This window comes from Schistocerca nitens, chromosome 11 (genome assembly GCF_023898315.1).
Source record: "Schistocerca nitens isolate TAMUIC-IGC-003100 chromosome 11, iqSchNite1.1, whole genome shotgun sequence".
NCBI lineage: Eukaryota > Metazoa > Arthropoda > Insecta > Orthoptera > Acrididae > Schistocerca > Schistocerca nitens.
The window spans coordinates 170,991,541-171,018,568 of record NC_064624.1 but is presented as its reverse complement, the minus strand read 5'-3'; the positions used below and the strand labels follow the sequence as shown (position 1 = coordinate 171,018,568).

Below are 27,028 nucleotides of genomic sequence, written 5' to 3'. Positions count from 1 at the left end.
CCTCCCCGACCACCAGATCCCACTCCGTGTGACTTTTTTCTGTGGGGACACATTAAAGATCTGGCGTATGTATGGCCTTTACCACGTGATGTAGCAGAGCTCCGGTATTCGAGTCTCGTATTGTGTGGGCTGTAATGCCTCTGATTTTATCCTCACGGTCTCTTCGTGAGATATACGTAGGAGGGAGCAATATACTGCTTGACTCCTCGGTGACGGTATGTTCTCGAAACTTTTTCAGCAAAAGCCCGTACCGAGCTACTGAGCGTCTCTCTTGCAGAGTCTTCCACTGGGGTTTATCTATCACCCCTGTAACACTTTCGCCATTATTAAATGATCCTGTAACGAAGCGCACTGCTCCCCGTTGGATCTTCTCTATCTCTTCTATCAACCCTATCTGGTACGGATCCCACACTGCTGAGCAGCATTCAAGCAGTGGGCGAACAAGCGTACTGTAACCTGCTTTCTTTGTTTTCGGACTGCATTTCCTTAGTATTCTTCCAATGAATCTCAGTCTGGCATCTGCTTTACCGACGATCAACTTTATATGATCATTCCATCTTAAATCATTCCTAATGCGTACTACCAGATAATTTGTGGAATTAACTGCTTCCAGTAGTTGATCTGCTATACTGTAGCTAAATGATAAAGGATCTTTCTTTCTATGTATTCGCAGCACATTACACTTGTATACATTGAGATTCAATTGCCATTCCCTGCACCATGAGCCAATTCGCTGCAGATCCTCCTGCATTTCAGTACAATTTTCCACTGTTACAACCTCTCCATACACCACAGCATCATCCGCAAAAAGCCTCAGTGAACTTCCGATGTTATCTAGAAGGTCATTTATGTATATTGTGAATAGCGAAGGTCCTACGACACTCCCCTGCGGTACACCTGAAATCACTCTTACTTCGGAAGACTTCTCTCCATTGAGAATGACATGCTGTGATCTGTTATCTAGGAACTCCTCAATCCAATCACACAATTGGTCTGATAGTCCATATGCTCTTACTTTGTTCATTAAACGACTGTGGGGAACTGTAGCGAACGCCTTGTGGAAGTCAATAAACACGGCATCTACCTGGGAACCCGTGTCTATGGCCCTCTGAGTCTCGTGGACGAATAGCGCGAGCTGGGTTTCACACGATCGTCTCTTTCGAAACCCGTGCTGATTCCTACATGAAACGACTGCCACAGTCGACGATGCCATGCTGGGACGGATATGGCAAGAGTTCTACAGGGCTATTACAAATGATTGAAGCGATTTCATAAATTCACTGTAGCTCCATTCATTGAAAAATGGTCACGACACACTACAGATACGTAGAAAAACTCATAAAGTTCGGCTGAAGCCGCACTTCAGGGTTCTGCCGCCAGAGCGCTCGAGAGCGCAGTGAGACAAAATGGCGACAGGAGCCGAGAAAGCGTATGTCGTGCTTGAAATGCACTCACATCAGTCAGTCATAACAGTGCAACGACACTTCAGGACGAAGTTCCACAAAGATCCACCAACTGCTAACTCCATTCGGCGATGGTATGTGCAGTTTAAAGCTTCTGGATGCCTCTGTAAGGGGAAATCAACGGGTCGGCCTGCAGTGAGCGAAGAAACGGTTGAACGCGTGCGGGCAAGTTCCACGCGTAGCCCGCGGAAGTCGACAAATAAAGCAAGCAGGGAGCTAAACGTACCACAACCGACGGCTTGGAAAATCTTACGGAAAAGGGTAAAGCAGAAGCCTTACCGTTTACAATTGCTACAAGCCCTGACACCCGATGACAAAGTCAAACGCTTTGAATTTTCGGCGCGGTTGCAACAGCTCGTGGAAGAGGATGCATTCAGTGCGAAACTCGTTTTCGGTGATGAAGCAACATTTTTTCTTAATGGTGAACAGACACAATGTACGAATCTGGGCGGTAGAGAATCCTCACGCATTCGTGCAGCAAATTCGCAATTCACCAAAAGTTAGCGTGTTTTGTGCAATCTCACGGATTAAAGTTTACGGCCCCTTTTTCTTCTGCGAAAAAAACGTTACAGGACATGTGTATCTGGACATGCTGGAAAATTGGCTCGTGCCACAACTGGAGACCGACAGCGCCGACTTCATCTTTCAACAGGATGGTGCTCCACCGCACTTCCATGATGATGTTCGGCATTTCTTAAACAGGAGATTGGAAAACCGATGGATCGGTCGTGGTGGAGATCACGATCAGCAATTCGTGTCATGGCCTCCACGCTCTCCCGACTTAACCCCGTGCGATTTCTTTCCGTGGGGTTATGTGAAAGATTCAGTGTTTAAACCTCCTCTACCAAGAAACGTGCCAGAACTGCGAGCTCGCATCAACGATGCTTTCGAACTCATCGATGGGGACATGCTGCGCCGAGTGTGGGAGGAACTTGATTATCGGCTTTATGTCTGCCGAATCACTAAAGGGGCACATATCGAACATTTTTGAATGCCTAAAAAAACTTTTTGAGTTTTTGTATGTGTGTGCAAAGCATTGTGAAAATATCTCAAATAATAAAGTTATTGTAGAGCTGTGAAATCGCTTCAATCATTTGTAATAACCCTGTATATCTGCTCTTATAATAAATTTTTCTGCCACAGCTCAGTGCAATGCTGCCCGATAGATCTGTCATGTCTAAAAAGAAACAACTGATTTTTCTTTACAATAATCAGGATGACCATGGATTGGAAAAATTAGTAAAATCTTTAAATTAAGTTGACTGATTGTCAAAAGTTAATTTTTATAATAAAGATTATTATTAAGAGATTTCTTTTTAAAAGGATTTACATGGACTTGATATAACAATACTATGTATGCGTGAGGCGGCTTTTACCTTATACTACAACGCTCAGGCACCGCCATCGCTCCACACGACCGGCCCAGCCAACTCGATACACCAGAGTTCTAGCAACTACTTACTCATACTGACACACAGTTCCTATTGCATACAACACTGCTCTCTGGTCTGAGATTCTCTTACAGCTTACATATCGCAGGCAGCGCGTGAGCAATCCATCGAAATTACATCTGCTCGAGTGCGCTAGCAACAAATTCCTTAATCGTGGACCTCTTACATACTGATGCGTGGTGTGGGATCCTTACCAATTACAATTAATGGCGTACATTGTGAAAGTTCAAAGAAAGGCAGCACGTTTTGTATTATCGCGAAACAGGGGAGAGAGTTTTACGGACATGATGCAGGATTTGGGGTGGACGTCATTAAAACAAAGGCGTTTTTCGTTGCATTGGAATCTTCTCATGAAGTTTCAATCACCAACTTTCCCCTCCGAATGCGAAAATCTTTTGTTGATGCCGGCCTACAAGGAGAGAAACCATCATTGTAATAAAATATGGGAAATTAGAGCTTGCACAGAAAGATATAGGTGGTCTTTTTTCCACGAGCAGTTCGAGATTGGAATAATGGAAAATTATTGTGAAGGTTGCTCGATGAACCCTCTGCCGGGCACTCAATTTTGGTTTGCGAAGTATGCATGTAGACGATAGATGTCGATGAACCTCAAACTTCCGCGAGGAAGGAATTCCATGGTAGTAAACCATCCCATCTCAGTCATCTTCATCGATCTATAGAATGAAAAATTTTTCAGTCATATCCAGATACAAAATAGTAATGAAAGTTTTCTATATGAAGAGGAAAGGGCTCTACACTTTCAATGTGTTAAGGGCACAATACACATTAACTTTAGGGCTGTCAGAAAGTTGTTACTGGGTTGCATGTGAATTTTCACTGCCCCATATTCTGGAGTTCCACATGTTCACCTATCCACTGATATGAAATGTTGACTCATCGCTGAAGATTATTGTGCTCAGGAATGTCTCACGCTCCTCTATCCGATGCAACATTTCTGCACTGAATTCTGCATGAGGAGCCTAATCCGCATCACTAAAAATAATATGGGCTGTGCCATTGTGAATCTCCATGGTTTTTAAGTTTAAATGTCTACACAGTACTTGCCAAATAGTTTTTGTGGAGTTCCTATGACGCGAGGGGCATGTCGCGTCGATTTTTGTTGACTGCAGGCAAAGTTCTCCCTAACCTGTTCGACACAATCGTCAAGACGCGGGCGACGTGGTGACTTATCGTGTCACAGTGAACAACCCGTCTCAACAAAGTTCTTGCGCCAAGAGTAATCTGTAGGTCGGCTCAGAGGTTTTGTAACGTATTCGATGCGAAATTTACGTCGAGCAGATGTCGCAGAGTTCCTTTCGTTAAACCATAAAACACAACGAGCGCGCTCCGCACCAGTGAAAGTAGCCATCTTAACTCTGCACTGCGCTGGCGCTCCTGATGGTGGAATGCGGTACTAATAAAGTACGTGACTCGAACTTACGGTTCTCTCCTACAAAATGATACATCTACCGATTCTGCAACTTATCTCAATAAATTTCGATATTATTTCTTTTAAAATCGCCATGTACTGAGCATTATTTCGGTTTATTTACAATGTAAGTAACGTAAATAGTGAAAATAAAAGAATACTTTTCACGTAGGAACTCGACCCTTCGATTACATTCTTGCAGCCCTTCCTCTGCACCAATCGCAGCCTGGAAACGACACTAACATTAATTGCTGATGCCCCGCAAGGTCCGCACCAAAATACGCATTTTCTTTTTTTCTAAATGCTTGGCCATCTGGACCTCACACTCTATGACTTTGCAATTCTGGGAAAGACCTGCACGTACTGCAAATTTGGATGAAATTGGTGATGGTGGGTAGGTAAGGCCCACATGTCAACTTGGAACAAGCCTTGTGAGCGTGTGGATAGACTAAAAAGTGCGCACAAGGCACATTGTCCCAATCACGACTGGAGACATAGCAGGCTCTACTCAACTGCACTGAAGCCTGGAGCGAACACTGGTGTAAGCACTAGATGCGCCAAGGGCTGTTACGACGGAAGCTTGCATCCGCTATGTGCAGCACAAATAGGGTTGCTAGCCATTTCGGTACATCGGGACGGTCACCGTTATAGACCTTCTTGTCCCGATAAGACCCAATTTTGTCCCGATTTCGTAAAATACTATTACGTGCTTGGCTCAAGTACTGAAGTAACACCATCTATTAGCGCAACACGAAAATGTAGCCTCAGTTAATTTTATTTGTGTCAACAAATTTATGTTGAAAAGGTCGTCTCGTAGATGGCGTTGCATGTTGCATATTCTGTATTGACGATGCAAGTACGCCGGCCAGTGTGGCCGAGCGGTTCTAGGCGCTTCAGTCTGGAACCGCGCGACCTCTATGGTCGCAGGTTCGAATTCTGCTTCGGACATGGATGTGTGTGATGTCCTTAGGTTAGTTAGGTTTAAGTAGTTGTAAGTTCTAGGGGACTGATGACCTCAGATGTTAAGGCCCATAGTGCTCAGAGCCATTTGAACCATTTTTGATGCAAGTACCTTTTACATATAACGCCGTCGTTCGAGAAAATGCCAAACTACTCAAGTAGCACGGGGCTGGAACTATTTAAGCAGCACCATGCGGAGGAATCGGGCAGTTCCCATTTGAGTAGTGATCTGATACGACGATTCTTTCTAAACGTAATACGAAGGTGGTTTGAAAAGTTCTCGGAATCACCATGAGAGGTCAGCGCTAGCGCAACGAGTTGTTCACGTGATATTCATTGGACTGTTGCCTGTAAACACGTGCCACGTCAGTGCTCTTGGAACAGAGCTGTGGCGGTGACGTGGCTTTGTTGTTGTTCCCGTGTAGTCATTTGCGAAGATGGAAAAAGTCGAGATTCGAGCAGTGATTAAGTACTTCGTAAAGAAAGGTATGAGAGCAAAGGACATTCGTACCGATTTCCAGAATACACCGGGGGACTCTGCTCTTCTATATTCAACTATTGCCAAGTGGGTAAATGAATTTAAATTTGGTCGGGACATCTTAGATGATGATCCGCGAAGTGGTCGGCCAACATGTGTCTCCAGAAATCATTGCAAAAGTGCACAACATGGTCACTGAGGATCGCCGATTGAAAGTGCGTGAAATTGCTCATGCTTGCCAGATGTCATGTGAAAGGGTATATCACATTTTGGCTGAAGAATTAGAAATGAAAAAATTATCTGCAAGATGGGTGCCGCGATTCTTCACGCGTGCCAGCACGCATGTGCCTTCGCCATGGCAAAATTACACGAAATACGGTATGAATTGTTGCCACACCCGCCTTATTCACGTGATATAGCTCTCAGACTTCCACCCTTCCCCAAAACTAGAAATTTTGTTGTGTCGTCTTCATCATCGTCATTCATCATTACGGAGGCAATAGCAAACCACCTCCACTAGGACTTGCCTAGTACGCCGGTGTGGGTCTCACCCGGCGTGATACTTTGGGGTGCCATTGGTAACACGTCTCGGTCACCTCTTGTTCGCATTGACGGCACTTTGAACAGTGGACGTTACATTTCAAATGTGTTATGACCCGTGGCTCTACCCTTCATTCGATCCCTACGAAACCCTACATTTCAGCAGGATAATGCACGACCGCGTGTTGCAGGTCCTGTGTGGGTCTTTCTGGACACAGAAAATGTTCGACTGCAGCCCTGGCCAGCACATTCTCCAGATCTCTCACAAATTCAAAACGTCTGGTCAATAGTGGCCGAGCAACTGGCTCGCCACAATACGCCAGTCACTACGCTTCATGAACTGTGGTATTGTGTTGAAGCTGCGTGGGCAGCTGTACCTGTACACGCCATCCAAGCTCTGTTTGACTCAATGCCCAGGCGTATCGAGGCCGTTATTACGGCCAGAGGTGGTTGTTCTGGGTACTGATTTCTCAGGATCTATGCACCCAAAGTGCGTGAAAATGTAATCACATGTCAGTTCTAGTATAATATATATATTTATCCAATGAATACCCTTTTATCATCTGCATTTCTTCTTGGTGTAGCAATTTTAATGGCCAGTAGTGTAGTTAGCGTGTGACAGTCCAAACAATAGGTTCGGAGTGAACGATGCGATTTACCAGTGCATAAAAGGACGACATGTTCATGGTGTATGGAGAGCCTAGTAAGAATGCAGCTCCTTCTCGTACAGTATATTGACAAGGTATCCCAATAGACATCAACCATTTCGGCAAATATTTATCAACGTCTTCAACCAGTTACGTGAAAGTGGTAGTGTAACACTTAGACAGCGTAACAGAAGGAAACACGTGAAGACAGAAAGGGGGAAATTAATTTTCCTGCTGCAGTTGCAGCTGATCCGCAAGTTAGTTCCCGCGCAATCACACCATGAAGTGGCATGAGTCACGCAGGTCTCCTACGCATTTTCCATTGACAAAGGTTCCATCTCTTTCACAACTCTCTCCTTCAAGAGCTGCATGGAAGCGATTATGAGCCGGCCGCTGTGCCCGAGCGGTTCCAGGCGCTTCAGTCCGGAACCGCGCTGCTGCTACGGTCGCAGGTTCGAATCCTGCCTCGGGCATGTATGTGTGTGGTGTCCTTAGGTTAGTTAGGTTTCAGTAGTTCTAAGTCTAGGGGACTGATGACCTACTAGGTGTACCGGTATGAAATGAGCGTTAAGATACAAATGTGTCGATGGGGAACATTAGTTGTGAACGAGCCTTATTTTTTTTTGTTTAGTTGGTATAACTTCTGTCAAAGATATTTAGTATACATCAAGTCACGGAACAAACAACTTCATATGTTTTCATCGTGTTAACAATGTCGTATTTTGTATCAGAAAGTGATGATTTGAGGAAAGCATTATTTTTTTGTTTTCATTTGAAAAAAAGTGCTGCAGAGTCGCATCGAATGCTTGTCAAGGCATATGGAGATCGTGCTCTATCAGAAGCAACATGCAAAAGATGCTTTCAACGGTTCAGAAATAATGATTTTGATGTAAGAAATGAAGAATGTGGAAGACCACCAAAAAAGTTCGAAGACGTCGAATTGCAAGCAATATTGGATGAAGATGATACTTTGAGTCAGAAGCAAATGGCAGCAATGCTAAATGTTGCACAACAAACAATTTCTGACCGTTTGAAAGCTATGGGAAAGATCCAAAAGTGTGGAAAATGGGTGCCACATGAATTGAATGAAAGACAGATGGAAAACCGAAAAACCATTTGTCAAATTTTGCTTCGAAGACATGAAAGAAAATCAATTTTGCATCGAATTGTTACTGGCGATGAAAAATGGATTTATTTTAAGAATCCTAAATGGGAAAAATCAGTGGTTATTCCGGGACAACCATCAACATCGACTGCGAAACGAGATTGATTTGGCATAAAGACAATGCTCTGTGTTTGGTGGGATCAAAAAGGTGTGGTGTATCATGAGCTTCTATAACCCGGTGAAACTGTGAATACTAATCGCTACAGACAACAAATGATCAATTTGAACTACGCATTGATCGAAAAAAGACCATAATGGGCGAGAAGACATACCAAAGTAATTTTTTTACACGACAATGCACCTGCACACAAAGCAAAACTGGTTCAGGATACAATCAAAACACTTGGCTGCGAGCTGCTACCCCACCCGCTGTATTCACCAGACTTGGCCCCTTCCGACTACAATTTGTTTTCATCAATCGGACACGCTTTGGCTGAGGAACATTTCGACTCCTACGAAGAAGTCGAAAATTTGGTGTCTGATCGGTTTGCTTCAAACGACGAACATTTCTATTGGCGTGGTGTCCACAAATTGCCAGAATGGTGGTCAAAATGCAGAGAAAGCAATGGTCAGTACTTTGAATAAATTTTTTTTACTTTTCAATTCAAAATTAGTTTTCATTTTCACAAAAAACGCTCATTTCATACCGGTACACCTGGTAAGATGTTAAGTCCCAAGTGCCTGGAGCCATTTTTTTTATCGGTCATGAGAATCGTGATAACTTCTGTGCATAGGCATTAACACAGGATACTCCAGATGCATCATGTATCTTGTTTAGTGATGAAGCCATATTTACCAATCGTAGTCACGTAAAACCCCGAAGCATGCATTATTGATCTATTGACGATTCCCATTGGCTTCGTCAGATGGAACTTTAGCCTCCATGGAGTGTAAACGTGTGGTGTGGGACAATGAACCATCAGCTCATAAGCCCGTTTTTTATAGACGGAAAACTGGACGCGCACAAGCATCCCAGCCTTCTAACAGACCATCTTCCGCGGATGGTTAGAAGATGTGCCTCTGTAGACTAGGAGGAACCTGTGGTACTGAAATGATGACTGTCCATGCCATAGTGCACGAAATACTACAACATGCACCTTCAATGCGGCAAGTGCTTGGTCGCTGATGTTGTCAGCAGTAAAAATTAACATATCGTTGTAACAAAGTCTGTACTTTTTGGTAAGAGTAAATGTGTGGTCATTTGCCGCCGTTACCAGGAAATTTGAAGGACGTTCCTAATATTTATTTTGTGCATTTTGAATAATTACGACTTCTGACTTCCCTTGTTATGCAGAAACTAAATTTGTTTTAGGGTTGCCTAAAGGGAGAAATCCAGCGGGTCAGAATGAAAGACGCAGAGCTAGAGAGACACAACTTCTGCAAAGAGAAAGTATTATCCATGTGGACATTCTTAATGATAATGCGCATCTTTTATTTAACGATCATAATATTAATACGTGGGAATCGAAAATTGAAGTACCGATTTTTAAAATTAATTATGCGATGAAGCCAATGAAAAGGAACTTCGCTTTGATGTGCATAGGAGAAGAGAATCATATGTACACATAGCCGTCAGGAGAGGTAAAAGGAAGCAGCCAAACACATGAGAAAATTTTTTCTTCGTCTCTGACATTGCTACCAACTTCTGCCACGCGTAACGATCGGGTACTATAGCAGAAACGACACACGAAAGTAATAACGTTTCGTGAAGTTGCGTTCTAGTGACTTTCACGTTCCATTGTTGCAGATACTTCATTTGAAGTAACACATGCATACCGGACAGCTAAAAAGCCGCAAATGCCAATTTGTTGACGTTGGTAACAGTGGAAAACGAAAGGTAGTAACGAAGCCTTTGGCAACAACAAACGTTTATTAGCGTCATGTTTTCACTTACTTTGGCCTAAGAGTAAACGGAACTAACTTTGTGTTCGTTTGTCTCCATCACCACAAAATTGAGAGTGTTCCTAATTTTCCGGCCGGCCGCTGTGGCCGAGAGGTTCTAGGCGCTTCAGTCAGCAACCGCCATGCTGCTGTGGTCGCAGGTTCGAATCCTGCTTCGGGCATGTGTGATGTCCTCAGGTTAGTTAGGTTTAAGTAGTTCTAAGTCTAGGGGACTGATGACCTCAGATGTTAAGTCTCGTAGTGCTTAGAGCCATTTGAACCTATTTTTCCGTATCTTCAGTTTGAGTAGCTACAACGTCCTTTAATATAAGGAAACTACGAAGATAAGTCAATAATTAAAGAGAGAAATTTGTATGGGGAAAAACTGTTAGTAGGACAAGTTTGGTGCTTTTATGGCTTTAAGTTGGCATCACTGGGATGAGCCCAAATCAGCTGATGTATCAACATTCTTTTGTTTATAACCTCAAAAATACATTTCAAGATGGAGACTTCGCTTGAAACGTCCACATTAGTTGAACAACGTTCTGTTGGAACTTCCTGGAAGATTAAAGCTGTGTGTCGGAGCGAGACTCGAACTCGGGACCTTTGCCTTTCGCGGGCAAGTGCTCTACCACTGTGTGGCTGTGGCTAAGCCATGTCCCCGAGATATCCTTTCTTGCAGGAGTGCTAGTTCTCCAAGGTTCGCAGAAGAGCTTCTGTGAAGTTTGTAAGGTAGGAGACGAGATACTGGCAGAAGTGAAGCTGTGAGGACGGGGCGTGAGTCGTGCTTGGGTAGCTCAGTTGGTAGAGCACTTGCCCGCGAAGGCAAAGGTCCCGAGTTCGAGTCTCGGTCCGGCACACAGTTTTAATCTGCCAGGAAGTTTCATATCAGCGCACACTCCGCTACAGAGTGAAAATATCACTCTGGAAACATCCACAAGACTGTGGCTAAGCCATGTCTCCGCAATATCCTTTCTTTCAGGTGTGCTAGTTCTGCAGGGTTCGCAGGAGAGCTTTTGTAAAGTTTGGAAGGTAGGAGACGAGGTACTGGCAGAAGTAAAGCTGTGAGGACGGGGCGTGAGTCGTGCTTGGGTAGCTCAGTTACTATCTGAAAACACATACCTGATATCGAAAAGGTATATTTACATTTTCAAGAAATATTTTTATTTTGTTTTATGCAGTAGGCCGACATTTATTTTAGAACACAAGATATTTTTATTTTTCTTTGTAAAAAAACAAGTTTGCTCTTTTTTTTATCCCCTCTCACTGTCTGAATTATCTACGAATGTTTATTCCAATTTATGTTGAAACAATGTTGTTGTTATTTGTCAATTGATTTACTGTGTGATAAAAAGTGGTTAGCGAAAAAATAAATAAAAAAGTAAAAAGAAAACAAGAAAAGTTGGTAGAGCACTTGCCCACGAAAGGCAAAGGTCCCGATTTCGAGTCTCGGTCCGACACACAGATTTAATCTGCCAGGAAGTTTCATATCAGCGCACACTCCGCTGCAGAGTGAAAATCTTTTTCTGGAAACGTTCTGTTATTCGTTTTTTACTTGCTGAAGGCGAGAAACCAGTGAATACTGTATATACTGTAGTATGTCTGAAGTTTATGGTGAAGGTTGTGTGAATTGTGCAAATTTTTACAATTGGGTAGAGCAGTTCAAAATGGTCGCGGCTCAGTGACTTGATAAACACCGTTCTGGCCGACCAGTTGCAGTTTCAACTCCCTCACTTGAAAATCGAATTGATGACATTATTCGTGCAGACCGCCGTGTTGTTGTGGAAATGATAGTTGATAAGGTTCAAGTTACTAATGGACAGTTCATAACTTTATCTGTAACAAGCTGAAGTACCGCGAAACATGTGCAAGATGAGTCCCAAAGGAGTTGACGCGCCTACACAAGGAAACAAGGTTGAGAGTGTGCACAGAGATAAAGCAACGTTATGAAAGAGAAGGTGAGCACTTCCTCAACAAAATTTTAACTTGTGATGAAACTTGGGTTCACTGTTACGAGCCAGAATCAGAAAGACAAAGCATGGAGCGGAAGCACACCAAGCCACCTGTCAAGAAAATATTCGAAACCCAAGCATCAGCAGGAAAAGTCATGTTGACGGTGTTTTGGGATGCTGAGGGTCCAGTTTTTTGTGATTATCTCGAAGAGCAGCATACAATGAACTACTCGCGTTTGCTTTTAAACAAGGTCAAGCCAGCTATGGGAGAGAGACGCCGTAAAGCTGAAATACTAAACCCCTTTTTCCAAAGCTGTTTCACAGAGGAAGACCGCACTGCAGTTCCTTCTCTAAATCCTCGCACAAACGAAAAAATGGCTGACATCGAAACAAGTGGCCAAGGAATAGAAAAGCAACTGAAATCACTCAACAGAGGAAAGTCCACTGGACCTGACGGGATACCAATTCGATTCTACACAGAGTACGCGAAAGAACTTGCCCCCCTTCTAACAGCCGTGTACCGCAAGTCTGTAGAGAAACGGAAGGTTCCAAATGATTGGAAAAGAGCAAAGGTAGTCCCAGATTTCAAGAAGGGTCGTCGAGCAGATGCGCAAAACTATAGGCCTATATCTCTGACATCGATCTGTTGTAGAATTATAGAACATGTTTTTTTGCTCGCGTATCGTGTCATTTCTGGAAACCCAGAATCTACTCCTTAGGAATCAACACGGATTCCGGAAACAGCGATCGTGTGAGACCCATCTCGCTGTATTTGTTCGTGAGACCCAGAAAATATTAGATACATGCTCCCAGGTAGATGTCATTTTCCTTGACTTCCGGAAGGCGTTCGATACAGTTCCGCACTGTCGCCTGATAAACAAAGTAAGAGCCTACGGAATATCAGACCAGCTGTATGGCTGGATTGAAGAGTTTTTAGCAAACAGAACACACCATGTTGTTGTCAATGGAGAGACGTCTACAGGGGAGTGTTATGGGACCATTGCTTTTCACACTATTTATAAATTACCTAGTAGATAGTGTCGGAAGTTCCATGCGGCTTTTCGCGGATGATGCTGTAGTTTACAGAGAAGTTGCAGCATTCGAAACGAAATGCAGCAAGATCTGCAGCGGATAGGCACTTGGTGCAGGGAGTGGCAACTGACCCTTAACACAGACAAATGTAATGTATTGCGAATACATAGAAAGAAGGATCCTTTATTGTACGGTTATATGATAGCGGAACAAACACTGGTAGCAGTTACTTCTGTAAAATACCTGGGAGTATGCGTACGGAACGATTTGAAGTGGAATGATCGTATAAAATTAATTGTTGGTAAGGCGGGTGCCAGGTTGAGATTCATTGGGAGGGTCCTTAGAAAATGTAGTCCATAAACGAAGGAGGTGGCTTACAAAACACTCGTTCGACCTATACTCGAGTATTGTTCATCAGTGTGGGATCCGTACCAGGTCGGGTTGACAGATGGTTCAGATGGCTCTGAGCACTATGGGACTTAACTTCTGAGGTCATCAGTCGCCTAGAACTTAGAACTAATTAAACCTAACTAACCTAAGGACATCACACACACCCATGCCCGAGGCAGGATTCGAACCTGCGACCGTAGCGGTCGCTCGGTTCCAGACTGGAGCGCGTAGAACCGCACGGCCACTCCGGCCGGCTCGGGTTGACAGAGGAGTAGAGAAGATCCAAAGAAGAGCGGCGCGTTTCGTCACAGGGTTATTTGGTAAGCGTGATAGCGCTACGGAGATGTTTACCAAACTCGAGTGGCAGACTCTGCAAGAGAGGCGCTCTGCATCACGGTGTAGCTTGCTGTCCAGGTTTCGAGAGGGTGCGTTTCTGGATGAGGTATCGAATATATTGCTTCCCCCTACTTATACCTCCCGAGGAGATCACGAATGTAAAATTAGAGAGATTCGAGCGCGCACGGAGGCTTCTCGCGAACCGTACGCGACTGTAAGAGGAAAGGGAGGTAATGACAGTGGCACGTAAAGTGCCCTCGGCCACACACCGTTTGGTGGCTTGCGGAATATAAATGTAGGTGTAGGTGTAGATCTCAGAGGAGAGGTGTGATCTCCAGCAAGACAACGCACGTCCTCATATTGCTCAACTAACCTGTGAAACCATCGACAAAATGGGCTGGGAAGTGCTGCTCATTCCCCTTACAGTTCTGATTTAGCACCTAGTGATTTCCGTTTGTTTGGTGCACTGACGGAGGCGTTATATGGGAAGAGGTTCCAGGACAACGAGGTCGTGAAAAAGTTTGTGGGAAATTGGTTCAAACATCACGATAAAGAGTTGTTTGCAGCCGGAATAAAAAAGCTTGTAGCTTGTAGCCCGTTGGATCAAGTGCATAAATGTTCAAGAGGATTATATTGAAAAGTAGAAAAAGTATTGTTTTGTAAAAATAAACGCTTTTTTCCCCAGACCAATTTGTCTCTTTAATTACTGAATGTTCCTCGCATATTTGTTTTAAGCTATGCCTCAAAGAATAACATTAACAGGTTGGACTGAAAGACGAAGAGCTAGAGAGATACAATTTTTGTACAGAGAAAGTGATAGGGATAATGCAGATCTTGATAGCTATCATTCTGTTGTCGTTGTGATACATTTAAATTTGCGCTGGACATAATTCTAAACAATTTTGAGAACTGTAATTGCAGTTTGATGAATTTACAGTGCAGTTTTTGTAATGAGTCCGCCCCTCGTGATCTCGCGGTAGCGTTCTCGCTTCCCGTGCACGGGGTCCCGGGTTCGATTCCCGGCGGGGTCAGGAATTTTTCCTGCCTCGAGATGACTGGGTGTTGTGTCGTCTTCATCATCATCATTCATCCCCATTACGGTCGGAGGAAGGCAACGGCAAACCACCTCCAATAGGACCTTGCCTAGTAAGGCGGTGCGGGTCTCCCGCAGCGTTCCCCTACGCTCTGTAAAGAAGCATGGGACTTCATTTCATTTTCATTTTTTGTAATGCAAATCATTTCGCGTCTGAGGTGAATTTACGCGATACAACGGCGTTCACATTGTGTTGTCATAAGGGAAAAGTTAGCTTGACAACATTTCCACAAAATTTATTTTTCAACGCAGTGTATCAAAAACTCCCTTCAAATGATCGAGCAATTAAAGAAAAATCAAAGAATTATTTTACGAATACACGTCCCTAAAAAGCAGAATTTGTCACGGATCAATTCCGCGGCAAAAATTTCAGACAATTCTACGATACGTGACATTTGCTATCACAGATCAGGTTCACTGACGTAACTGGTCGAATTTCGACGGCAGGCAATACTAGTACCTCTTCATGAGTAGATTATGAAAGCATTTTAAAATTTTAAATTCAATCAATAATTACATGAAGTACTGGAAATAAAATTTTCGTTGCCTTTGGAAACCGTTAGACAGACAACCTGGAACGTGGGTGTTGAACGGTTTTAGCCATTTAGCGATCAAATTTCGAGCGCAGACGATATTAGTACCTCTTATTGAATAGATTATGGCAGCATTTTAAAATTTTGAATTCAATCAATAATTACATGAAGTACTGGAAATGAAATTTTCGTTGCCTTTGGAAACCGTTAGACAGACAACCTGGAACGTGGGTGTTGAACGGTTTTAGCCATTTAGCGATCAAATTTCGAGCGCAGACGATATTAGTACCTCTTATTGAATAGATTATGGCAGCATTTTAAAATTTAAAATTCAATCAGTAATTACATGACGTACCGAAAATAAAATTTTCGTTGTCTTTGGAAACCGTTAGACAATCTGGAACGTGGGTGTTGAACGGTTTTAGCCATTTAGCGATCAAATTTCGAGCGCAGACGATATTAGTACCCCTTAATGAATAGATTATGGCAGCATTTTAAAATTTTAAATTCAATCAGTAATCAAAACAAGACATGGTTGTCTCACTGGGAATTCCGCGATCGTTCATTAAGTAAAATATGGCGTTTCAGTCTTCGATCGCTATTCTTTATTTTCAATTACCGTTTTCGGGCTAGCTGCCCATACATATGGTATGTTGGCATTTAATACGTTCCAAAATTTCTTTTTGTAAACTACGATATTTTTATCACTAACTGTATCTCTCTTATTAATTACATTTTTAACATTGTCTAACAGATCTGAAGATGGGCAGCTAGCCCGAAACCGGTAATTGAAAATAAAGAATAGCGATCGAAGACTGAAACGCCATATTTTACTCAATCAGTAATTACATAAAGCACCGAAAATAAAATTTTCGTTGTCTTTGGAAACCGTTATACACACAATCTGGAACGTGGCTGTTGAACGGTTTTAGCCATTTAGCAATACAGATTTGTACATGTATTTGTGTGTGGGTGTTTTACCTGAGGCAGAACCCAGGACTAATGTGACACATTTCATTAAGGCTGACTCACGCAGTCTGATTAATTTCTGCATGTCACACCGCCGCGATTTCGCAGCCGCAAGACTGACACCTCGGCAATAGGACGAACTAATCGGAGGCGTAATCCCTGGCTAAGCGCAGGCAGCCCTGATTGGCGATAACTCGGATCGCAGCGTGTCGAACGGCACGGGAGGGCAAATCCTACGCGAGAGAATTGTAATATCGCACGCCGGCACCACCGTGATTCATCCCGGCTGGCTCAATAATGGTGGAGCCTCGTCGCCACGACTGTCATCTGTCAAATGGGGCAAGCCGCACCGCTCGACTGCTAACATTTAATTATCTCTGAGTGGCTCGCGCACCAGCGGTTAAAAACAAATGCGCCCAGACCGGAACACGATCGTCAAATGTCTCCGCGACCGTTGGGTGTTTTTTTTTTCTCCCCCCTTCCTCCACTCCTCCCACTCACTTTCTATTGTTTTAATCTCCCTGACGGGGACAAAATGGCGGCGGCTCATTCCGACTTCGTGGAAATATACTACGAAACAGACTAATCTTTAATTACTTTTCTGTCTGTGATATTCTTGTAACTATGGTCGCCCGAGGGCGCGAATTTTTTTTTTTTTTTTTTGTGTGTGTTTGAGAGGAGGAAGGGGCGGGAGGAGTAGGAAGAAAGGGTAGGGTTAGGAAGTAGGAGAAAGTGTGGAGGCGTTTATCTGTTTGGAGATGGAATTTCGCAAAACAAAATTGTGGTATCAGGAAGGGGGAGATTAACAGGCGCGGGAGAGCGCTATATAAGGGAACAGCGACAGCGCCGGGGATGTTATTTGTGTTGAGCGACGTCGCAAGACAACACCGACTGTAGAATGGCTTCAGGGCCGACTTTCATGCACCAGGTAGGACCTCCCACTTTTTTCTCGGAGAATAAACTTTTGTCGACACAGCCGACGAAAGTTTTTTCTCGGAGAATAAACTTTTGTCTACACAGCCGACGAAAGCGTCGAATCAGCTACTTTATAGTACATTGAAGTACATTCCAAATGTATCCAGTTTGTTGGAAACGTTAGCTATGTGTCTGCAGTTCAAAAATAATTCCTGCTCAGGAAAAGTGCTCTATCTCAGCTAATAGGCTGAGAGGTTCCATGGCCTCTTTCGCATGTCGCCTCTCATTTTGATGAATTTTATTAATGTTCTGTGTCATTGCACGGTAGTAAAAGACCGAATAAGGTTATTGTAATGAGAGTATTTGTACTGAGAGCTCAAAAATACTTTTCACTTGATTCCTATGCATATTGGGTTGGTTCCCTGGCCTGTGCGAGGCTAGCATTGGAGGACGCGGCACACGGCATTTCCGGTTGGGGGCTGAACTTCCCTAAATTCTGAGGGGCTCGTACAACAGGCTTAAGCGCCTAGTGGGACGTCGGTCGAGTTTCGCCTATTGTATGCAGGGCGAAACGACCTGCGAGGCGTCTGAGTGTCGCCGCAGTTTATGTGTTTCCCGTTCTGGCGCGTCCGGAACGAAGATTCCTTACGCCGACTGACTGCATTGTCCTCTTGATTCTGAGAATACTTGTGGACTGTGTTCTGCTAGGTGCGACTGTCTGGCACCATATGGCCGGTGGTCTAGGCGGGTTGTTTCTGTAGCTGGTCAAACGGCAAGTTCAGTGCCCTCAGCTGAATAGCAGAGGCATGATTGGTCAACTTAAACTCAGGCTAGTTCACGTCATAAAGCCCTGCTCAGAATTGGAGGGAACGGTCGCTATTGGCGCGAATGATGTTCTGAGACAGTGTGGGGGGAATTTTGGAGTCAGAACTGAATGCTGATTCGCGGTTTTCGAGGAGAGTAGGGAATTGAGCAATGTTGGCTTCGCTCTTGCGTTGCGCGGGCAGTAGATATTCGGGTTCCGATCTTCGTCAGAGTCGGACGGTCTTGCGACTTAGTCGCACTTTTTCGGCAGAACTTAGAATTCTCGGACAGCCTTCGAGGCCAGGGGTCGACACAGAGTTGCTGCACGGCAGAAGTCGGCGCCTACATCATCAGAAAGTTACCTACCGAGGACGTGCTGCAGATTTCAAGTCTGGTGTGGTATTTTCAGGCTCCGACATTGTAGGACCTATCAATTTGATACTCAAGTCCTCAACATTATGCGCGCTCGCTTTGCTACAAGACCACCTTGCTTGTTTCTCCATGTGATCCCATTTGAGCTCTCACTAATTGCGATACTGCTATACAGGGTGAGTCACCTAACATTACCGCTGGATGTATTTCGTAAACCACATCAAATACTGACGAATCGATTCCACAGACCGAACATGAGGAGAGGGGCTAGTGTAATTGGTTAATACAAACCATACAAAAATGCACGGAAGTATTTTTTTAACACAAACCTACGTTTTATTAAATGGAACCCCGTTAGTATTGTTAGCACGTCTGAACATATAAACAAATACGTAATCAGTGCCGTTTGTTGCATTGTAAAATGTTAATTACATCCGAAGATATTGTAACCTAAAGTTGACGCTTGAGTACCACTCCTCCGCTGTTCGATCGTGTGTATCGGAGAGCACCGAATTACGTAGGGATCCAAAGGGAACGGTGATGGACCTTAGGTACAGAAGAGACTGGAACAGCACATTACGTGCACACTAACACCTTTTTATTGGTCTTTTTCAGTGACTCACATGTACATTACCATGAGGGGTGAGGTACACGCACACACGTGGTTTCCGTTTTCAATTACGGAGTGGAATAGAGTGTGTCCCGACATGTCAGGCCAATAGATGTTCAATGTGGTGGCCATCATTTGCTGCCCACAATTGCAATCTCTGGCGTAATGAATGTCGTACACGCCGCAGTACATCTGGTGTAATGTCGCCGCAGGCTGCCACAATACGTTGTTTCATATCCTCTGGGGTTGTAGGCACATCACGGTACACACGGTACATGATGTCCACCACATTGAACATCTATTGGCCTGACATGTCGGGACACACTCTATTCCACTCCGTAATTGAAAACGGAAACCACGTGTGTACGTGTACCTCACCCCTCATGGCAATGTACATGTGAGTCACTCAAAAAGACCAATAAAAAAGTGTTAGCATGTGGAGTTAATGTGCTGTTCCAGTCTCTTCTGTACCTAAGGTGCATCACCGTTCCCTTTGGATCCCTACGTAATTCGGTACTCTCCGATATACACGATCGAACAGCGGAGGAGTGGTACTCAAGCGTCAACTTTAGGTTAGGGGATGTAATTAACATTTTACAATCCAACAAACGGCACTGATTACGTATTTGTTTATATGTTCAGATGTGCTAACAAAACTAACGGGGTTCCATTTACAAAAACGTAGGTTTGTGTTAAAAAACATACTTCCGTGCATATTTTTATGGTTTGTATTAACCAATTACACTAGCCCCTCTCCTCACGTTCGGTGTGTGGAATCGATTCGTCAGTATTTGATGTGGTTTACGAAATATATCTAGCGGTAACGTTAGGTGACTCACCCTGTATAGTCGGGAGACTAATATTTGATTCATTAGGACTCCAGTCATTATCGTCAATCTATTGCATCGCAGACAGTAGGAGCCCCTTGTTCTCGAGCCAACTCTTATTCTCATAATATTTCAGTAACCCTATCCTTAACCTACTGTTTGTGTGGATAAGCATGTGCCTTTATGTTCTGATGTATAATAAATTGTATTGTAATATTTAAGCTGCATATCATTTTGTAGAATCCCATTTCATGTTGTTTATTATGATAAAGTTCTCTTTTTCTCTCTCTGAGTAGATTACGATATTTATTAAATTATTTTGAGTGTGCACTCCTTATTTTTACCAACTAGCAGGGTCCACCATCATTCCCCTTCGTTATCGTTGTGCACATAATTAATCAGGTGGTAGGTAAGGAGGGGGTCGATTGCATGTCTCGTGTAAGTAGGCTGTTTAGGTTTTTTTATTGGTAACGCCACCTCTGTATAAAAAAATCACTGGCTGTGCTGTGTGCAGTCTGTGGCTGCTTTGCATTGTTGTAATACTCAACCATTGTAGTGGTCGGCAGTTGGATGTGAACAGCGCGTAGCGTTGCGCAGTTGGAGGTGAGCCGCCAGCAGTGGTGGATGTGGGGAGAGAAATGGCGGAGTTTTGATATTTGTCTTGAACTGATATATATGATGATATCAAGGTAAATACATTGTTTGTTCTCAATTAATATCTTTCATTTGCTAACTATCCCTATCAGTACTTAGTGCCTTCCATAGTTTGAATCTTTTATTTAGCTGGCAGTAGGGGCGCTCTCTGTATTGCAGTAGGGGGAGTAACCAACATTTTTGTGAGGTAAGTGATTTGTGAAAAGTACAGGTTAATGTTAGTCAGGGCCGTTCTCTTGTAGAGATTATTGAAAGTCAGATTGCGTTGCGCTAAAAATATTGTGCGTCAGTTTAAGCACAGTCGTGTATAAATTTTTCTAAAGGGGAAGTTTCATATGGAATTTATACACGACTGTGCTTAAACTGACGCACAATATTTTTAGCGCAACGCAATCTGACTTTCAATAATCTCTACAAGAGAACGGCCCTGACTAACATTAACCTGTACTTTTCACAAATCACTTACCTCACAAAAATCTTGGTTACTCCCCCTACTGCAATACAGAGAGCGCCACTACTGCCAGCTAAATAAAAGATTCAAACTATGGAAGGCACTAAGTACTGATAGGGATAGTTAGCAAATGAAAGATATTAATAGAGAACAAACAATGTATTTACCTTGATATCATATTTCAAAACTCCGCCATCTCTCTCCCCACATCCACCACTGCTGGCGGCTCACCTCCAACTGCGCAACGCTACGCGCTGTTCACAGCCAGCTGCCTAACACTACAATGGCGAGTATTACAACAATGAAAAGCAGCCACAGACTGCACACAGCACAGCCAGTGATTTTTTTATACAGAGGTGGCGTTACCAATAAAAAAAACCTAAACAGCCTACTTACACTCGTTCTCATGCAAAATTCGTCAGAATTAAAGAGGTACAAACTCATCTCCACCCCAGCACCTCGCAAGGCTTCTCCATCCTTTATGGATTGTACTACAAGTTGCGATCTACCAACGCTTACATAGGTGAGTGGAAAAATACTTTCTTATTTTGTTATATATAGAACAGCCTTATGGTTTTTTGCCCAGTGAATCCATATCTGACCTAATTTTTTTCTGTCACGTATAGTTTTTAATAGTACGGCATTCGCTTCAGTTGTAATATTGATTTCTTCGATCCACGGCCGGTTTCAAGCTTTTTATACACCTGAAGGTGGGATTTTAGAATCCAAAAATCGGTCGTGCGATTGAATAAATCTTATCACAACTGAAGCTGATGTCATTCTATTAATCATGCTTCTCGTTTGCGTATGACCTACAAAACAAATTTTACGTATAGCTTAGTTCCATTGTGATTTCGTCAGGTGCAACATAAACGCCTTATTTCAGTTTTGCTTCTGACTGATGATGTAGCTTTTGAAGATACACATGAAACATTACGTTGATAATTTTTAGGTGAAAGCAGTTTCATTCTATCATACGCGTTTAGGCTTTATTTTTTGAAGGACATCATCAATTACATGAAATATATGGGTATTTATGTGTATACTACTTTGCTTTACATGCCAGACACTGTAGTTGAACGCTAGAAACAGTTTCTGAATTTCTATAACGTAATATAGAAAGTTCCAGACCCGTTTCTAACGTGAAAGTACAGTCTTTAGTATGTAAAGTAAAATATAGGGTGATAGTTATTGAACTATATAAAATAAAATCGTCATAATTTCTGAACATTTTGCGTTAGGACGTTCAAACTGTACTGTTGGCCGCGAGGCATGATGGGAACTTTTGATGTGAATATGCTTTGGTTTAGTGACGAAGCCCACTTTTATTTGGATGGGTTGGTCAGTAAGCAAAACTGGCGCATTGGGGGATTGAGAATCCGCATTTGGCGATCGAGAAGTCTCTTCACCCTCAACAGGTGGCTGTGTGAAGGGCAACGTCCAGTCACTGAATAATCGGTACGATATTCCTCGACGGCATTGTGACTACCGAACGGTACGTGAAGGTTTTGGAAAATGATTTCATTGTAATTCTGTCAGAGACAGCAAAGGACTTGGAAGAGCAGTTGAATGGAAGGGATAGCGTCTTGAAGGGAGGATATAAGATGAACATCAACAAAAGCAAAACGAGCATAATGGAATGTAGTCGAATTAAGTCGGGTGATGCTGAGGGAATTAGATTAGGTATTTGGGGAGCAAAATAACTGATCATGGTCGAAGTAGAGAGGATATAAAATGTAGAGTGGCAATGGCAAGGAAAGCGTTTCTCAAGAAGAGAAATTTGTTAACATCGAGTATTGATTTAAGTGTCAGGAAATCGTTTCTGAAAGTATTTGTATGGAGTGTAGCCATGTATAGAAGTGAAACATGGACGATAAATAGTTTGGACAAGAAGAGAATAGAAGTTTTCGAAATGTGGTGCTACAGAAGAATGCTGAAGATTAGATGGGTAGATCAAATAACTAATGAGGAAGTGTTGAATAGGATTGGGGAGAAGAGAAGTTTGTGGCACAACTTGACCAGAAGAAGGGAGCGGTTGGTAGGACATGTTCTGAGGCATCAAGGGATCACCAATTTAGTATTGGAGGGCAGCGTGGAGGGTAAAAATCGTAGAGGGAGACCAAGAGATGAATACACCAAGCAGATTCAGAAGGATGTAGGCTGCAGTAGGTACTGGGAGATGAAGAAGCTTGCACAGGATAGAGTAGCATGGAGAGCTGCATCAAACCAGTCTCAGGACTGAAGACCACAACAACAACATCCAAAGTGACCCTGATTTCTACAAGATGTGGTTCATGCAAGACGGAGCTCGGCCCCATCGAAGCAGGAGAGTGTTTGATGTCCTGGAGGAGCACGTTGGGGACCGCATTCTGGCTCTGGGGTAGACAGATGTCTCTGGCATGGGCCTCGATTGGCCGCCATATTCTCCGGATCTGAACACGTGGGACTGCCTTTTATGCGGTTATGTTAAAGATAAGGTGTACATCAATGAGCCCAAAAGCATTGCTGAGCTGGAAACAGCCATTCAGGATGTCGTCGACAGCATCGATGTTCCGACACTTCAGCGGGCCATGCAGAATATCGCTATTCATGTGTGCCACATCATCGCCAATGATGGTAGACACATCGAAAGTGTCATAACCTAAATCTGAGTTGGGTTGGGTTGTTTGGGGAAAGAGACCTAACAGCGAGGTCATCGGTCTCATCGGATTAGGGAAGGATGGGGAAGGAAGTCGGCCGTGCCCTTTGAAAGGAACCATCCCAGTATTTGCCTGGAGCGATTTAGGGAAATCACGGAAAACCTAAATCAGGATGGCCGGACGCGGGATTGAACCGTCGTCCTTCCGAATACGAGTCCAGTGTGCTACCACTGCGCGCCACCTCGCTCGGTCCCTAAATCTAAGTATCTGCAGTGACGTTTACATGTTGAATAAAGTGTGCGCACGCCGTTGTTTGTAACTAAGTTACTTTTTTTCGTATAGTGCAGTAATTGTCACCCTCTAGTGTAGACACAAATACGACAGGGTGTCCCAAAAAAAAAAACTTTAGGGGCAGGTTCCTTACACAAAAATAATAAAAAAAGTATAGCAATCATGAGCCCTAAAATCCATACCTTAAGAGCAATGAGCATTTGTTCAGTAGAAGAAATGCGTTTCACACTAGCGAAAATAAGCAAGTGCTCATAAATCTTAAAGTTGGCATTTTAGACCCATGTTTAGCTGGACGTTTTTTGTTGGTTTGGTCTGTACTAACGCTTCCCAAAATATGGAAAGCAAACCGCTTGCAGTAAAAGAATTTAGTTTCACAGTATCGAAGATAAACAAGTTCTCATAGCTCTTGTGTACTGACAGAAGTACTTACCATACATGTGGTTACAGTGTTGCCAGATTGCCACTCTTTAACGTCCATTTTCTGGCGGATGTACCCGCCAGAAGCAATTTTGCGAGAGACTTTTTTTTATCCCTGGCATGTGGGAAGTTGCGCAGCGATGCCTGAGTGCGCGAATTTCGCTTCACCATATACAGGGTGGTCCATCGATAGTGACCGGGCCAAATATATCACGAAATAAGCGTCAAACGAAAAAACTACGAAGAACGAAACTCGTCTAGCTTCAAGGGGGAAACCAGATGGCGCTATGGTTGTCCCGCTAGATGGCGCTGCCACAGGTCAAACGGATATCAACTGCGTTTTTTTTAAATAGGAACCCCCATTTTTTATTAAATATTCGTCTAGTACGTAAAGAAATATGAATGTTTTAGTTGGACCACGTTTTTCGCTTTGTGATAGATGGCGCTGTAGTACTCACAAACGTATAGGTGCGGACGGTATTTGCTTCGTGATACATTACCCGTGTTAAAATAGACCGTTCACCAATTGCGGAAAAGGTCGATATCGTGTTGATGTACGGCTGTTGTGATCAAAATGCCCAACGGGCGTGTGCTACGTATGCTGCTCGGTATCCTGGACGACATCATCCAAGTGTCCGGACCGTTCGCCTGATAGTTACGTTATTTAAGGAAACAGGAAGTCTTCAGCCACGTGTGAAACGTCAACCACGACCTGCAGCAAATGATGATGCCCAAGTAGGTGTTTTAGCTGCTGTCGCGGCTAATCAGCACATCAGTAACAGACAAATTGCGCGAGAATCGGGAATCTCAAAAACGTCGGTGTTGAGAATGCTACATTAACATCGATTGCACCCGTACCATATTTCTATGCACCAGGAGTTGCATGGCGACGACTTTGAACGTCGTGTACAGTTCTGCCACTGGGCACAAGAGAAATTACGGGACGACGACAGATTTTTTGCACGCGTTCTATTTTGCGACGATACGTCATTCACCAACAGCGGTTACGTAAAATGGCATAATATGCACTATTGGGCATCGTAAAATCCACGATGGCTGCGACAAGTGGAACATCAGCGACCTTGGCGGGTTAATGTATGGAGCGGCATTATGGGAGGAAGGATAATTGGCCCCCATTTTATCTAAATGGTGCAGTGTATGCTGATTTCCTACGTAATTTTCTACCGATGTTGCTACAAGATGTTTCGCAGCATGACAGAATGGCGATGTACTTCCAACATGATGCATGTCCGTCACATAACTCGCGTGCGGTTGAAGCGGTATTGAGTAGCGTATTTCGTGACAGGTGGATTGGTCGTCTAAGCACCATACCGTGGCCCGCACGTTCACCGGATCTGACGTCCGCGGATTTCTTTCTGTGGGGGAAGTTGAAGAATATTTGCTATCGTGATCCACCGACAACGCCTGACAACATGCGTCAGCGCATTGTCAATGCATGTGCGAACATTTCGGAAGGCGAACTACTCGCTGTTGAGAGGAATGTCGTTACACGTATTGCCAAATGTATTGACGTTGACGGACATCATTTTGAGCATTTATTGCATTAATGTGGTATTTACAGGTAATCACGCTGTCACAGCATGCGTTCTCATGAATGATAAGTTCACAAAGGCACAGGTATCACATTGGAACAACCGAAATAAAATGTTCAAACGTACCTACGTTCTGTATTTTAATTTAAAAAACCTACCTGTTACCAACTGTTCGTCTAAAATTGTGAGCCATATGTTTGTGACTATCACAAAGCGAAAAAAGGGGTCCAAGTAAAACATTCATATTTCTTTCCGTACTACACGAATATGTAATAAAAATGGAGGTTCCTATTTGAAAAAAACGCAGTTGATATCCGTTTGACCTATGGCAGCGCCATCTAGCAGGCCAACCATAGTGCCATCTCGTTTCCCCCTTCAAGCTAGACAAGTTTTGTTCTTTGTACTTTTTTCGTTTGACGCTTATTTCGTGAGGTATTTGGCCCAGTTAATATCAATGGACCACCCTGTATATATATTCACTGTGCCTACATATATAACTACCACATTCTGAAGATGTAGAGAACAACATGCGTTGTTAGTATGATTAAAATGATTTGTTGGAACATCCATCTGATCAAGTAAATGAAAAATTCCATAGAGAGACGAAGTTGGAGTGTATTGTTCGCCAGGATACACATCCACGTAGATGTAGATTAATTTAAGAATTTCCGTTGCTATTTGCCGTTCAGAAGTTCGTTGTATTATCACCTGGAATCATTCACAATGCAGCAGGTTTTATTTGCCTTAATCAGTTTCTTGAAACCACACACCGCAGACCAAGCTGCTTCAAAAATTCATTCAATCCTCCTTTTGTTGCAAGAATTCTTTAGTTTGTTGACAAATCAGAGAAGTTGCTCATAAAACGCAAATTATTTTTTTGTTTGATTGTAAAAATTAGGAATTGGAGGAAAACAGATTATTGACATAGTATTTAACAACTGTGATTATTAAATTAGTTGCTAATCTACAAACTTTGTGTCGCTTTCCTCAGGTTGCTTACTATGTTTTACAGAAGAGACTGTGTCCTTAAAAATAAAGTCATGCATTGGTGTATGTTCCATATGCTACTATCGACTCCACCATGTGTGCAAATGGATTCTTACGTGCAAAAGTGAAAAAACCCAGAAAGTGCAAAAATACAAGCTTTGTGGTTCCTCCGATTAATCAGAGAGAATG

At 43.3% G+C, this 27,028-nt stretch overlaps 2 protein-coding genes across 6 annotated transcripts in view; one reads left to right on the top strand and one right to left on the bottom strand.

Annotated features, from left to right (window-relative positions):
• The window catches only part of LOC126213087 (serine/threonine-protein kinase OSR1), a 587,751-nt gene that overhangs the window by 356,284 nt on the left and 204,439 nt on the right, over window positions 1-27,028 (bottom strand). The window lies entirely within an intron of this gene.
• LOC126213090 (uncharacterized) overlaps window positions 17,191-27,028 on the top strand; it is a 255,653-nt gene continuing 245,815 nt past the window's right edge. Inside the window, exon 1 of the mRNA XM_049940688.1 lies at window positions 17,191-17,247. Coding sequence (XP_049796645.1) covers window positions 17,218-17,247 — 30 coding nt within the window. The 5' untranslated portion in view covers window positions 17,191-17,217. The remainder of the gene's footprint in view (window positions 17,248-27,028) is intronic.